This window comes from Micropterus salmoides, unplaced genomic scaffold (assembly GCF_014851395.1).
Source record: "Micropterus salmoides isolate LMB-PRFRI ecotype aquatic unplaced genomic scaffold, ASM1485139v1 Ms_hic_scaffold_15, whole genome shotgun sequence".
Classification (NCBI taxonomy): domain Eukaryota; kingdom Metazoa; phylum Chordata; class Actinopteri; order Centrarchiformes; family Centrarchidae; genus Micropterus; species Micropterus salmoides.
The window spans coordinates 10595030-10611806 of NW_024040596.1; the positions used below are offsets into that span (position 1 = coordinate 10595030).

At 39.7% G+C, this 16777-nt stretch overlaps 1 protein-coding gene across 1 annotated transcript in view; it reads right to left on the reverse strand.

Annotated features, from left to right (window-relative positions):
* LOC119903953 (dehydrogenase/reductase SDR family member on chromosome X-like) overlaps positions 1 to 16506 on the reverse strand; it is a 31752-nt gene extending 15246 nt beyond the window's left edge. Inside the window, exons 1-3 of the mRNA XM_038720276.1 lie at positions 16359 to 16506; positions 15197 to 15304; positions 3540 to 3608 (exon numbers count right to left, since the gene is read on the reverse strand). Of these exons, the coding sequence (XP_038576204.1) occupies positions 3540 to 3608; positions 15197 to 15304; positions 16359 to 16464 (283 nt within the window). The 5' untranslated portion in view covers positions 16465 to 16506. The remainder of the gene's footprint in view (positions 1 to 3539; positions 3609 to 15196; positions 15305 to 16358) is intronic.
* Positions 16507 to 16777: the final 271 nt, after the last annotated feature.

A 16777-nucleotide genomic window follows, 5' to 3' on the forward strand; every position in this document is an offset into this window, starting at 1 on the left:
AACACACCTTTACACATTTACAGATACATACATACAATATCCATACATACATGTGCAACATACAACACACTCGCATGATCATTCCTACTGTATAGTGTTGGGTTTCTTGGACATAGTTGAGCCAAAAAGCAGAACCCTTCATATGGTCACACACTAACTACTAGGGCTAGCTTAATTAACGCGTTAATATGCCGTTTGTTTAATCTGCACAAAAACCTAAGCTTAAAAATGACTATTTGTGGTTTTACTGTGGGTTATATATTGGACTATTTCTTGTCCAGGAGCAGTGACTTCCTGGAGTCACAACTAGTCTGGAAACCTCACACTAAGGACAAGACTACAAGACCAACAGATATTAGAGTGGTATCAATCTTCTCATCTGAATATTGGAAATATGGGTAAATAAGCATTTCCCAAAACGTTGATTCACTCCTTTAAAAGGAAAATAGAATTAAACAAAGTGGCGTGTGCAGATGAATTGGCAGCTGGTTTCATTAGCCAGATAGTTGCCCTGGATCTGCAGTTAGCTACAATAGCTAATAAAGGGGGATAATGTCAGTTGGCCCCAATATGTTGTTCTGCTATTGTTGCATTTCCACAATCACTACAGCAGAGGTGACAAGTTCAAAATTGGCCCGCGATAATATGAGTAACCCTTAAATAGTGTTCAAAGTGATTCCAATAAACACTTTATTCTATCTTCTACAATCTATATTGAGATACTTTCTAATTATTTAGATTTTTGTCTTGGTCTTGGTGACAACTTGAATTCCCCTGAAGGACCTCTAAAATTGTACACAGTTTGAGAATCACTTCTGCAGCCTACATGTATATTATGAGCTATCTCCCATTTCTCATAACAGACAAATGTGCAAACACTAGGAAGGATGCCAAGGGGCATTTGGACAGAGATGTTTAAACCTCCTGCTTCACATACTAATGAGAATCCATTACCGTCTCATTCAAATACACACACATCGATACATTCTCATTCAGTGCACAAGCATCTGGCTACAGACACCTCCCCTTGTCCCCTATGCCACAGTGCCTGCCAATTACAAAAGAAGTAATCAATTCCACCACGGCCTCGTCCAGACTTCTAAATCGACTTCAATGACACGGGCTACATGGCCGCTGTCTCTGTACCTGACAGCCATTTACACACAGAAGGGACCTAGCCTTTCTGCTGCTCTCCACTGCAGGGTCAAGCAAGACAAACCACTGCTTGCTTCCCAATAAGCAGCGCTTACACTTTACAGATGTATATTCTGCACAGGATCAGATATGTGAGACTGGTGGACCCTGGTTACGGCCGATCAAGCTGAACACTGGCCGATTCTGGTGACTAGCCGATCGATCTCTAGAATCCTACACATGATGATAATGTGGTTTTCATCTTCACATAATAAGTTTGACATTTGGGAAACAGTGTCCATCCACTTTGACTGCGTTTTTTTCTGAAGTGACAGTTTCCGCTGTATTGGTATTCTGCAGTGAGCATTCATTTTTTGTACTGACTGATGATTTATCCAAGGAAATGGGTGTTTTCAACAGCCTAACAGGCAGAGGTCAGAGAAGACTGGTCAAGTTTGTGTGCGCACTAATTGGTCTAACAATAAAGGCGATGTTTCAACTCCCCACGGCACCCTCTGGTTACCATGAAATATTGTCAGTTTTGAGCAAACCACTGTATTGATTTGACCCAGCTTAGGTACAGTATATCCGTTACCTGTTGCAGTGAGATTTGACGGTTTGGTCTTTTGCGGTCGCCCATGAAAGATAACATTGTTTGCTAGACTGCCTCCTGTCAGGACAAACAGCAATGAGTGTGCAGGAGCTTGCCAATGCCACTCGTGAAGTTAAAATGACATACTAAAAAGTGTGTTGGGAATGAGGGCTACAAATGGCAAACTCGGGTAGCTTTCATACAAATATTCTTCCACAATGGATTCTATATGAAATATTGAATGTTGTATAAGGATGTAAAACTTAAATTGCTAATGGTAGATGGCTATGTTGACTTTATAGAGTGCCTCTCTTAAGCTCTCAGTCACCATCACTCAGTCAATGTCAAGCTGCGGTCACACAGAGATACAAAGTAGTGGGCAGTCTGTGACCTCTCATTAAGCTGTAGCTCTGTCTGTGTGTGTCACACATACATAAAGTTGTATTCTGATGGAGCCACAATAACATTCACAAGGACGCTGTTAATTTATTGTAATACAGTTTGTTTCCCAAGTACAGAAAAGCTTTTTTTCATCCATTTTTTTGTTTTAGGGTGGTACACGCTATTGAAACTGTTTTTATAACTATGGTGCCTGAGCTGGTAGGACTGATTAGCATTGCGGTCCTATATCTGTGCTGGTAGCGATTCCTCACTCCACTAGTGCAGCAGAGTAGTAAACAACTCTGTGCTTCTGTTTCTGCGGGTATTAAAGCAAGCACGATTGGCTCTCGCCTGTCTGTGACTCGCATTGTGTCAATGTCAGACATTGGCTTAACGTTTCTCAACTTTACCCTGTAGTGCTGCTGGGTGACTTTTAAATCTTTGTAGCTCAGCAGGTGGCGCGGGGCTGGGATGACAGGTTGTATTCAAAATTAATGGCAGGCAATTGTTCTCCCAGATTTTGAGTCCGCATGTGAAAACGGCCCGCCATGGAACAACTGATGCTCAAAGTTTAGATGCAGTTTTACAGACACAGTATACTACTTTTTTAAAGGAAAAAAAAAATTTGATATGATGATAAAATAATTTTATTAAAGAGAACTCAAAGTTTATCTTGAAAATGTTAATCACCAATAATTATATCAGCTGTTGATTTTTGTATTAGTGCAAATCTGTAAACATCCCTTGAGGTACTCAGCTACTGACAAGCCTTGCAAAGTGGTAAAGACTCAAGGCTGTTTGGTACAGAGAAGAATAACTCATGAGGCTCCTCTGTCATGAGACTATGGTGGAATTTATGGTGCTGTGAAGGCCAGCCGAATCAATTTCTCAACATGGGAGTTACACAGAACACCATAAGCTTTAGTCAATGGAGTAATAAATCTTTTCTGTGTTATCATTTGTCTCCTCTCATCTCCATCACCACTGCTGCATCTCCCTTTTCCCTCCACATTGTCTTTCATTTTCCCTCTTTTATTCACCTGTATGCCACATTCTCCTCCCCCTCTCTGCCTCCATCCATGTCTGTCTCTGCCCCTCCTCCCTCACACTTTGCTTGACTTATCCCTCCTCATCTTAATCTCACAGCCTTTTCCCTTGTATCCTCATCTTCCTCTCGGTGCATCAACAACACTCCTGACATCGTGCAGCTAGCACGGAAGCTCTGTGCGTCTCTGCATGACTGTGTACCTGCTAGTGTGCAATTATATGTGTGTGTGCCTAGTAAAGACTGTAAAAACAAGCCTGCGGGACACACAGTTGCAGCTCTGCCCTTTATCTTCCAACACTGGCATATAAAATATCAAGTACACATGTGCATGAGCATTTTTGTGTGTGTTTATGCATGTGTTCTCAGGCATGTTCGCGATGTTACCTTTGGCCTCTTTGCACTCTTCACAGATCCTTCTGACGGCTTCCAGACCGCCTTGCTCATCCCTCCCACCTGAAAGAGAAGGACACACACACACACACACACACACACACACACACACACACAGATTAATAAAATGTCTGACAAGGCCTTAGAGGCCTTTAGTAAAATAATACTGATTTTCCTTTTTCTTTGTCAGTCCAGTGTTCTTTCATCTTATAAAAAATGTATTTCCACAAAGAGTTCTTTATACAGCATTTAGCCTTTGAGGAAGAGCTTGTTTGCAACTCTGGTTTCAATAAACGTAAAGTAATTAAAAAATAAAATTAATTATACTACCATATACAGACAGGGGACAAATAAAAGAGAAACATATCAAATGCGGATGTTTCCGTGCACCAGGGCTCACTGAATGGTTTGGTAAATGTGTGAAAATGATGTGAATAAAATGCTATAGCCTTTACAGTCACCAGATCTCAACCCAGTTTCACACCTATGGAAGATTTGGAACTTGTAAAGGCTTGTGCAGACTAGACAACTTTCAGCGTCGGCCGATGGCCATGCTGTTCAGACTACACAACTTGCCGTCTTGTGATGGAAGTCTTGAAGTCGTTGTGGCATTCACACTATGTGACTAATCGACAGGGGGTCACACACTACAGGAGCTGACAGCAGCTGTGCCACCCGATGCTGGTCTCCAAACCACGTTTTGTCAAGAAAACACACGTGAAATGTGAAACAGGAAATGACGCGAAACTACACACAAAACAGCTGTTGTTTGTTATTATAAAGATACCAATTATAAAGACAAAAAATACGGGTGAAAGAACGGATTAGCACACACAGGTAGCAGAGATTGTCTGAGCTACAGAGAGCTGGAGGTGAGTAAAAAGTATTTTGCAGTGAAAAGTAGCTGCCTACTCTGCCAAATGCCTGCTCTCATTGGCTGGATGTGAATGTCGAGTCGGCCGACTCTTCCAGATATTTGGCATGCTAGATACCTGGCAGACCTCGGCAATGTGTCACTCCTCCAGTAGTGTTCCACAGACATTTTAAAACTGCCTCTGCTAGTTTCCATCTTACATTTCTACTCAGGATGTCAAGTGTTGAAGCTAATTCAGAGACAGCTAGGTTTGGAATAGATATGTTACCTACGTTTGATTTTTTTTTTACTCTGATTAAAATCGGTTGTAGAGGCTTGTGGGGGCCTGATTCAATGCTAAAACACTTTTGTTTACTCATTGTGTTGTCCCACTCAACATGTGTGTGAATCTTGAAATGCCCAATCCATCTTTAAATGATGGCTAAAAATCAATTTTTTAGGTCACAGTGACCTTTGAAGCGTTACCTATTCAGTGTCCGAGCAACTGTCAAAATCTCCCCTTCTGTTCATGAGCTATGGTGTTGAATAACAGCTATTGCCTGCACAGAGGCATAATAAAAACTAAGCCTGATTGTTATGAGACACTTTGATTCAGGAGAAAGAGCAACATTTTCAAAATAGCTGTGTGTGTAATATAGGAACTTGACTGGGCATCCAGAGGGAAAAAAAATAGTTGTAAAACAGTACTCACTGAGAACTTAAAATAGCAGGATTTCCACTCTATAAGTAAAGCAACATGAAGTACACTATGAATGGGTATACTGTATTTCTAAAACCCTGCCTCCATGAAAAAGAGCAGAAAGTATTAAAAACAGAAGGGGAAAATATGAGAAAGTCACATGGAGGAGAATGAGACAAGAGAACTGGTGTCTACTTTACTGACCTGCACTTTCCAAAGAACCATTCCTCAGCACAGTTAGTGGCATGTATGCATATGCAAACATACACACACACACACACTCAGATAAACATATACTCTCACTGCCTACAAATCAGTGTTGCATTAGTCAATCAACAAAACACTGATTGACAAAACATTAGTCACACATTAGCTGGCTCCCACTTCTCAAATGTACGGATGTGCTGCATACTGACATAGTCTACATACTGTATCAATATACACGCATGCAAACTCTCTTTTTACCAAAACTCATACACACAAATAGCCTGCGTGCACATATTCATTTTTTCTCTGCACGCACACACACACACAGACACACTAATCTTGGATTATCACGCAGGCCTTTTCAAGGGCAAAGCATCATTTACCCTGATGCACAGCGGTTCAGTCTGGGCTGAAGGATGCTGCGCTTCTGGATGGCGTGTCACACAAACACACACAAATAATAATGTGGGTTTTTTAAACAAATAGCTGCTTTTCAACAGGCTTCAATGCTTACAGTCACTGAGGATGCTACATAACATTAAATACATATTTCTGCCTTCGGACAGAGCTCTCCATTAAAATAGCCACTGATTAAAAATATGCCCTGAGGTATTAATTTGCCTACTAAATATTTTGGGCTGAGGGTTGACAATGTAACCTAATTAACTCACTTAAATAATCTTGCTGCAGCTGAACAAATGGATAAACTGAGCGTGACATAGAGAAAGAAAGTCCTAACATACACCTCATACTTATTACGCTCATAACATACCATAAATAAGCTCAATAAATATATTAGTATTTGGGGGGGCTTTTTAGTCTTTAATTTTATGACAGGACAGATATAGACAGGAAACCAGAGAGAGAGAGAGAGAAAGAAGACATGCAGTAAAGGGCTGTGGGTTGGACTCAAGCCTGGGCCGCTGTGGCAAGGACTCATCCTTTGTATGTAGCGTGCATGCTCTAGCGGTGAGCTAACTGGCGCCGCATGATAAGCTCAATATTAATCTGATGTCTTTAGGTTAACTAGAGAGCTGAAGACACCGCTAAAACTGTCTTATTCATACAATTTATTTTTGGTTGTCTAACCTGCAAGTGCAACAATTTGTGATTTATCATTGTCAGATTAGTCGTAATGTCTTGGTAATTCTTTAACTACAGTCACCCTTGTGACACTCAATGTAAAGCAGGAAACTGTAAACATAGTTTTTTTAACCAGGAAAGGCTCACTGAGAATCCTGGCCAAATTCGCAAAATACAACAAATTCCACAGTAGTAGAACACAATGAAAAATGCAGTGTTGGGGATGGTAGAGGCTGCAAGCTTTGTTTGAAATAGATGCTTTTTACAGCAGCGTTTTATTTAAAATGTGCGCACAGGCAGGGAGCAACTAACATGACATTGATGGAATAATTAAGAGCTTATGTTGAGCGCATAAGACAGGGAGGTGTGGAGTAAGCTGCAGGAATCACAAAAGTTATGAAGAGAAGTTTGTGTGTCAAAAGTTGGGACAAAAAACAGCCTACCTGATATAATAGTACCTTAAAGACACCAGGATCTTGTCTTAGGGCATTTAAATCTTTTTTGGTCGAGAACTGGGTTTTAAAAATGCTGTGGTTCGTTTTTCCCAGAGGAAGATTAATGAGAAAATAGCTGATTTAAGGTAAGGCAGATTGCTTGTGGTACTGCACATGTCAGAGCAATCAGGATCAGTTCTAAGATCAAACCTTTGCTAATCAATAAGTGTGCGATCAGGCCATGTAGATAATCAGTGTGCAACTTGAGGCTGTCAGCCAGTTATAATTCAGATCTGGTAGAGCAGAATGCAGTATTTCCTCAGATTTGTGTGGGAGTTATTCTCTACTGTGAGGTTTGTCCACAAGTTCTAAATCATTTTTACAGATTATATGCATATCGACACTTAAGGGTGGTATTGAATGAGACGTTTTTCTTTATACATTTTAGTTTTCTAATATTAGAGTGTTGTTTTTTTTTAACTAGGTGTAAAAAGGCGGCAGTTTCTCACCACTTACAAGACCTGGCTCATTGGTGTAAAAGGATGTACACATTTCCCTAAGGTAAATCTAAATCTGTACGATTCTTGGTTAAAGGGACTGGAAAAGACTCTTTACAGTCTCATGTAACAGATTTGGCTTCCAGAGACTTTTTCTTCTGAATAGCAGAGGACAAAGATGATTTCCTTTGTGACAAGTTATCAGTTATTATCTATCATTCTGCATATTTGAAGGCTGGTAAACAGTCTGTGTCATCAGAATCGGCCTTCACTCACGATTTTATGAAATGTAGGTGGTTGGCACTGATTAGGAGACAGAAGGAGACAAGAAATCTGTAAATGCAGGTTCCTTTAAGATATCTGAATTGCAAATGGTCTTGGTCTGGAAATCAAAATATTGTATATGAAAGAAAGAAAACACACAGTTTAGTCTTGCTTTGATGACCACGACAAGGCTGATCATCATGGTGCCCTGTTTCCTTGTTAATGTCATGGGTTAGCTGAGTGAAGGCTGAGGTGTGGATCCAAATGCAGACCAAAAGCAAGGATGCAGTTCAAAAGGATTGTGCATAGATAAAATGCTTGCCTTTGGTGTGGGAGACCTGGGTTCGATTCCCACTGTGAGACTACCATTGTGTCCCTGAGCAAGACACTTAACCCCTAGTTGCTCCAGAGGCGTGCGACCTCTGACATGTATAGCAATTGTAAGTCGCTTTGGATAAAAGCATCAGCTAAATGAGTAAATGTAAATGTAAACATGAACGAAAGCACAGGACTAAGGAAAGTATGGCACAAACCAGAAAACCACAGGGAAAAAATTGTTTCATCCTTTATTTGGTACTTAAGTGCATGATGACTGTTGTGTCCATGTTTTTCCAAAAGGCTTATTATATTCAATTACTTAAGAAGAAAGGAATTGATACTGTACATTTGATATTTTTGAAATGTTCTTCATTTGTATTATTTACTATTTTTCTTCGTAGGATCTACTGGTGTTCCTTTGTACACTATACATGTTGTAATTCATATATTTCCAGTCATTCTTGTATTCAACACAATCTTATTTGTCCTATTTTTTATTTTATTTGTTATCTAAAATATATTTTGCAGCTGCAGAAATTAATTTGTTTTTAATCTTTTCTCTTAAAAATCCAAAAGGCAAAAAAGGCATCATTCTGATTCAGAATCTACTCAAAAACACTTCAAGCACAACTGCACGCTGGTTAATATCTACCTGGTATTGTTAATATCCAAAAAGTATTTGACAGTGCAGAGGGTCAAACCATAAAGTCTCCTCACACAAGCACTATGCTACCACTCCACCTGAAATATGCATCCACTCCATAACAGGAGAGGGATCCACTTTACCATAAATATTCTCACTTCATGAATTATCTCAAGAGGTGTGGGTATTTCAAATGGAGAAACACTTGAGACTCCTGTGGGATCAACTTCAATACACAAGGGATTGTCTGGTACTACAACAGAAACTTAACCAAGGTCTTCATGTATTTATTTTGTGTGTGTTATCATATGTAGGGCTCAAGTCTCATTTATGTTCTGCTCAAACCGTCTCCAAGGATACTCTGACATTGACTTTTCGGTATACCCGCTGAATGAATAAAGCAGAGTTTTCATCTAAGTTTTAACGCTCGTGAACTGAATAGAAAAACGCAGTCTCACCCTGGAAACCAAGCACATGAAGACATGTTGCTGTTCTGTGCACGGCATCCTCAATGCGTTTAGTAGAGTGCAGCAGAAGAGGGCAATCTTTTCGCAAAAAAATTACTAATTAGTTCACAGTATCCGAATAGATTTTTGAATGTGTCCCTGTAAGGAGTCATCGTTGTCACCTCAAATGTCTGTTACTTACTGTGGTAATGGCCTAATTTTAATGCGTAACATTACTTTCCATCATATTTCTCTCTGCTTGCCGTCTTGATGCAGACTCTGCAAACAAACTGTCAAGCAGCTGTGATATCACTGTGATCTCATATCAACAGCTATAAAGTATTAATAGCTGCTGAATAATGAACCACTACACAGAAATGAACACACCCGATACTGAGGGTTACCTGGCGATAATAACAATAAAGCGTTACCAAACCTTCATTCATTTTATAAACAACAAAAAAAATTGCAATTTCCCACTCCACTCAGGCCTCCAGCCTCCAAACTTTAAACCAAATTTGTCGTTTCACACTAACATGAACATGCCTTTCGTAATCTACAAGTAACAGATGTGGTTCAGAAAGGCAGTAGAGTAAATAACACAGCCAACCCTCATTAACATTTAGCAGTGGGCTTGAGGAGCTGCAATAAACAATTATTTTCATTATCGCTTCATCTGCTGATTATTTTCTCAATTAACTGATTAATTGCCTAGTCCATAAAATGTCAAAAAGTTGTGAAAAAAGCGGTGTCATCAAATTGCTAGTCATCCGCGACTTATACTTAAAATAAAGTATATAAATAAAGTATTCACATTCCTCAGCAATTCAGCAAATCGTCACGGCTGAGAATCTGGAAGGAGGGAATTGTTTGCACCATGAAATCACTTTCTTTAAAGTTATGTGAATAACCTGTAAGAAGAAACTGATTTGTTTATTCTTCTTCTGTGTTGATAATTTACACATATGTATGCTTGTCTTTAGGTGAAAAAGAGAAAAAAAAGAAAGGAAGAAGAAAGAAAAGCATTAACAAAAGCCATTATTTCATGCTCCAACAATAGTTGGTAAATCTAATGTTCGTTACACCAATTAGGAGTTGCAGTTATTACAAACACAGATGATGATGTTTCACCTGGGCACCGTAACCTACAACCTCAATTGGCTCATTTAGTTTATTGTTTAATATGCAAGGGGCATGTACAATTAAAAAATTATTCGAGTTCATTTGCATGCAGTCTCTGGGCAGGAAGTACAACCTCTCTGTAATTTGTGAATTAGGTAAAACAGTTCAAGTGAAGGTAAAATCCCTGTTTAGCTGTGACAAGTGAAACACTCTCTTCATGACCACAAGTCTTTGAAAAACCTGTGGCTAATTCTGATGACTGACTTCAGTTGAAACCGTACCCAGTGATTGTAAAGAGTAAAACTTGACGCTGTTAGTTTAATGGGAGCAGCTGAATGACACCAAGCCCCACAGGAGAGTTCATTTGAGGAGAATGCTAATGGAAGTTCGCTCAGCTGCCAGTTGCGAAGTGTTGCAGGGGAAAAATCTTAGATGAAAAGAAAAATGCACTTCCTCAAAACACAAATCCCTGGCTAAACCCTCCAGACAAAAGAACAAAGCACAACAATACAAACAATTAAACAGGATGCCATCAGTATATAAAAAGATTCAGACAAAGTCGGGCAGATTATGATAAGGCCTGTCACTTTAACACATCAGTTGTTGTGCATTTCTTTTACCAAGCTTTGCTTAAAAAAATGCTGTTTTTTTTCATAGGATTACTGTAATAATATTTTAACATTTATGTTTATGCATAAACACACACTCATGTCTCCTGGTGTCTTATGGAGCTTTCAGACCAAAAGCGAAGCGAGCGTTGGGGGCAGTGAGTTTACATACAAAGTCAATGCAAAGATGCATAGAGCCGCGATTTCACTACTTAATTTTTATATAAAAACCGGACATTGCTGGGAGAAAAGAAAGCAAGGAGGTTGAACTACCTGGTGAGTTCAGAAAACATGTGTATGTAACTTTATTCCAGCTATCGTTGTACTTTACTATGACCAAGTAATCATAGCATAGCCCTGAAAACAAACATTTTAGAAGTTGTCCTGCTGTCTTGCTGACAGACCTGACAAAGCATGAATTCATATGTTTAACAAATCTGCATCATATTGTAGTTATTTCGGCATCAGTTTGATCCGTTTATTGCTATTTAATCACTGCAAAATGTTTACTTTGGGTTCATACAGCTATAATAATGGCGAGTTGCGTTTATTCGCATCATCGCGTTTTGTGTGAACACCCCAGGGATGTCCAGCGATAAAACCCTGAATGCACAGTTAGGAGTTAAGATGCTGACCTTGGGTACGGGTCTGGTCAGGGACCATTGTTGCATGTCACTGCCATCTCTATCTCTGCCCTTGTTTCCTGTCATTTCACTGATAAAAGCATGCAATGCACACTCACACAAAAAACAACACTCACTTCACAATCAGATTTTTGGCTCTGGAATTTAGTTAGGAGCATCTGGACAAGCAGAAATGGTTTGGTTTCTGAAGACCAGATTATCTTTTCTGCATCTGCGTATCTGAGAGAGTCCAAGTGATGCAGACTTCTGTGTGGACATCAACTAAAATGTAAGACCACGAGGACTGTAAGTCCCAACAAGTGCAGCAACTGCACATGTGTCTAGTACATCCACAGACAACCAATGCACAGAGTTGTGTGCCCACCCTGCTGTCTGTGCCAGTTCTGTTTATCAGGAACTTAAGGTTTTAAGCTTCTAAGGTGGAAACAGTTGTCTATGTCTGCAGTTAAAACTGGAAGTATGCTTCTGCTAAGAAGATAAATGCAGATATCTCTACCTGCACAGCCATGCTAACGTCTCTGAACAAACCAGTAAACATTCGCTTACGTGCAGCACGGAAATTAACGTTTCAGCCATAAGTATTTGGGAGATAATGCCTCTCTTTAAGAAGGGAATTTATTTTCCTCATCTGCACCACAACATAACAAATGCCCACAGACAAGCTGTGAAGCCAGAGCTCTCTATGAAACTCTTGTACAAACACCATACAACAGCATTGAAAATTACAACTCCGAAGGCTTTGTTGCCTTGGCTCACTGGCAACAACAGGCTACATCACACCCACAATGCAAAGCTCTCTTACAGCATGAGGCTCTTCCTTCATCAGTCTAAAAGGTGCAGAAAATCACACCAATATAGACTGCTGTTATTCAACGGCCAACAACAGATCCAACAACAAATCGGTTTGTGTGGGAGAAAAACATGTTCCTTTGTCACAAAGAGGCCTATTTACATTTCATACATGTTCATACATGTTCACTTCAGAGGCAAGACTCAGAAAGGGCTCAACAAAACGCTGACGTGTGTGAAGGAGCTGAACCGTTAATCACAGATGGAGCCTTGTAATGCATAACGTTAAAGAGAAAGACAGGGGAGACTTCAGAGGTGTCGTGATCAACATATTTAATCTAGTCGCTCGGGGGATCCAGGATGAGTGAGTGATCAATGCAGCACATCACCTTGCTAAGTAGGTACTAGACGACACTTCAAGTGAAGGATGAAAGAGAGATATATACTGTAGATGAAGATAAATATAAATGGACAAAGGAAGTTCATTTAGCTGACTCTCTATGCACATGTACATAAGTAGTTGTGAATATTAAGTATCTTAAAGTCTTTGTGTTTTTTTGTATCAAACTTTTGACGGTAGCAGCTATAAATGCAGGACTACTGACATAATTTGTTATTTTTAACCATTTACACAGTTTGGATATTGGTCAGGGAGGCACGGTTGTGCAGTGGTTAGCATTGTCGCCTCACAGCAAGAAGGTCTGCGTGGGTTCTCTTCCTCACACCATCCAAAGACATGCGGACTAGGTTGATTGGTGACCCTAAATTGTCCGTAGGCATGAGTGGTTGTTCGTCTATGTGTAGCCCTGCGATGGACTGGCGACCTGTCCAAGGTGTACCCCGCCTTGCGCCCGATGTCAGCTGTGATTGGCTCCAGCCCCCCCGCGACCCTGTATGCAGGATAAGCGGTTGACGATGGATGGATGGATATTGGTCACGTTCTTTATACATTTGAAATCTTGGTATTTTTGTTTCTGCGCGCAGTAAATATGATGAAGTTTCACGTAGATACTAAAAAAATGGTATAAAGCATTTTAGTCATTTTACTTTATAAGACCAACAGAAAATACTACTAAATAATTAATGGAACAATGCCAGACCTTGTTTTATGCAAAAAAGCTGATCAAAATTCTAAATTTGCATTTAACACTTGGTTTGATAAAAGCCTTTTAGTCCCAGCAGAGCTCTGAAAGTCATCATCTCACAGATGAGCATCACACATATTTTCCAATGATAAAAACAAACAGTTTTGATGTTATTCCAAACCTTAAGACAGATCAACGGATTGTCAAGAGGCATCTGAATGCGCTGTTGACCGCCTGATACTAATTAAGGATCTCTGACAGCCACAGCCTTTCATGTAGACACACACAGAGGACGCCTCCCAAATGACTGGCACTGCAGAGCTGTAGAGAGAGTGTTCACTGTACAACACAGATTAGTATATCATAAGAAGATATAATTTCAATCAACTCAACCCACATGATATTCAGCTATGAAGATGGACAGTGTTTTCCCACCCAACCCTTTAGACCGAGCCATGCAGATAGTTTTTATTATCCAGAGTTTGATATCCCTCTGCAGTCTGAGTCATGAGGTGTGAGGAATATCCTGCGTATTTGAGACCAGTGTTTGGAAATTAATTCATTTCTAACTGCTTATTACTTTCCTATAGTTGTAATAATGTTACCTAACTTGTCACTCAACAAGAAAACCATGTTCTCATTGCTTTACCCTTGTGTGACTAAACCACAACAACTGTTAACTGTCCTCTACACAGCCTGACAAGTCTTTTCAGTTCTCCCTGTGTTACTGATGCACAACTGGGTGAAACGAATGTCAGCCTTAGGGGTGTGCCAAAAAATTGAGCCATATATCGTTATACATTTTTCCATTATACTGTATCGATATTCCAGCCCATCATATCGATACATAAAAATACAGCTACCACTAGGTGGAGACAGGGCAGCACAATGCTGTGTCACTGAACAGTTATCAGTATAATGTGATGTACATATTAGACTGAAAAAATTCAGTAAATTTACATTTTATGTGCCTTTTATAAAGAAATGTTTTTTATAGTAATTTTTCATAGCTGCTCTGTAGTTCTGTAGTTTTAATTTATAGACTGAAAAATGTGTATTGCAGAATTGTGCTGTTTTCTAACAGTTTGGATTTGAAGCAAATAAATAGAGAAAACTTTTTCACAAGCATTTTGTAATTATAGTTAGACAGATATTGTGAATTGCTGTATCGTGATATTACCATTATTGTGAGCCATGTATCGTGCAAGCAAGTGCTTTAACATTGTGCTGTGTCATGTTTGCTGATATTGACACGTGAGTCTGACCGGGACTTCCTTTTATTTTTACGAGATTTAAATTCAAAAGTACTACACTTATCAAGGTGTCCAGCCAACTGTGTAAAACTGCATTTACGGTAGTATACCTTTCCACTCCTATGTCCATGCATGTAATGAAAAGAGCAATCAGCCAAGGCAAAACAGGTATTTTATCATGCCAGTAACTCTAATGTAGCGCCCATTTTGAAATACCCCTTTAACAGAAAGCTCCAATAACAGATGTAAAACTTTAGAAATCCTTCATTTTAAGTCTGACAGAATACTGTCTCAAACTCTCCAGGGTGCATTTATTGCAAAGTGAAAAAACTATTCTGAGGATTTAGGAATGTGCCTGAAGTTTGAGGAACAACACTCACCATCTACTGAGGTTAATCTAATTTCTCAAAATTTACTTTAATATCCTTGCTTTTATCTAAAGGGCTTCAACCATTTTTCTTTAGTTTGTTGCGCACATTATTTTGCCCAGGTTTGTTATGTTTCTAACATGTTTTTTTTGTTTGTTGCATTTTATATTATTGTAAAGGGACAACAAAAATAAATGATATGTATTATTGTTGTTGTGGTTGTAGATTCAAGTGTAAACAGATGGAAGTCAACCTCTCTCTATCATACATACAAAAGGTTGCATCTCCTGTGATTAGTCCTGCTTGCGTGTCAGTGGTGTAGTGCTTGATACTGTACCTATGATAACATGCGCCCCCAGTCTGGCCATGTGGCAGGCTACCTCATAGCCGATTCCCCTGACTCCTCCTGTCACTATGGCAACCTTGCCATCTTGTCTGGGCATCACTGACAGAGGCACAAGAGGACACACAGATATCAGGGACAATGTAATTTGATAAGAAAGCTCCTTCAAGACAGGCCGTTATTTCGAGACATGACATGAGAAATCCTTGTAGTTAGACCTGTAGATGGCCTGTGACACTCAGATGGACCTATGGTATTGTGTAACATGTTTCCTTTGCCTCTTAAAAGAATGCTGTATCTTACAGTTTTACTGAGTTGCCTGTAGAGTTTTCTTAAAATGGATTTGAGGAACAAGCTGACTGGTTTCCCACAAAAGTAGAAATCCTGCCTGAAAAAAGACTAACAAAACACTTATTATAGCCATAGTAAGGTGGGACATCTATAGTGGGCAAGAACAGTACCAGCATTTATCTCAATTAGGAAACTGTACCCCAGATGAATCGATATCAGCCTTGTTACAGTATATGTTCTCTGTAATGTAACCTAAAAGTGGCATTATAGGGGATGGGGTTTTTCTGGCCACAGTACCCACCCACTTCCCACTCCTGATCCTTCTTCTTCTTTAATCAGGTTCCCTAGTATGTGGTCTTCATCAGGTAATGATGTGTTTTTTAAATATGATGATGAATGTGGATAACCGAGTGTAACGTTAATAGCTACACCAGCCCAAACTGCGTTTAAAAAAGGAAAATAACTAATTTCACATCGCTTGGCGACAAATATAAACGCTTAAAAGAACATATCTTGATAAGAGGAGGAAGCGTTAAGCTATTTTGTTGAATTCGGCACTGATAATAAACAATTCAACACTTTATTTCACTGACTTTTGCATTTTTGTTTAACTAGCATTAGCTAACGTTGACATACCTAGCATTACGTTAACGTTAGTCTCTGCGGGCACCTAGCAAAATGTAAAGTTTTTAATTATCCCTACGGTATATGATCTTTAGCCAGCTGCTAACCACAGTGTGACAACCTGTCATGACTCACAACCGTACAGTCTTTGCTCACAACACCATAACTTAAGCTTGCCCCGTTACGGAATGTGACACTAGCCTGAACTTTGATTATTGGGATTAACGTCAGAAGAACTGACCTGGCAACCTGAAAGGTTTGCTGAACAGCTGAACCAACAGAACCTTCAAACCAAGCAGGTAAAGTTTGATAACTGGTAGAAGATTACACCGAATAGCAGACAACATCTCTGCCTGGTTCTGTAACGGAGTGAGCAGACAGTAGTGTTAGTAGGGGAGGAGCCAGCCCCGGACAGGTTCCTCTACGGGATACGTTCCAATATGAACTCGTCCATCCTTGCTTCATCCCTCGTCGTACCTTTCAATGCATAACAGTTATTTGTTACAGAAAGTGGAAAGGGTTATTTTGAAACATATTCATACTTGAGCCAATTTTAAAATTGTATTGAGGCTGCGAACATGACTAATTGTTCTGCCAGCTCACTGACTAGTTGACCTTGAAACTGACATTGACATCAGTGTATGATGTAGGGGAATCCGT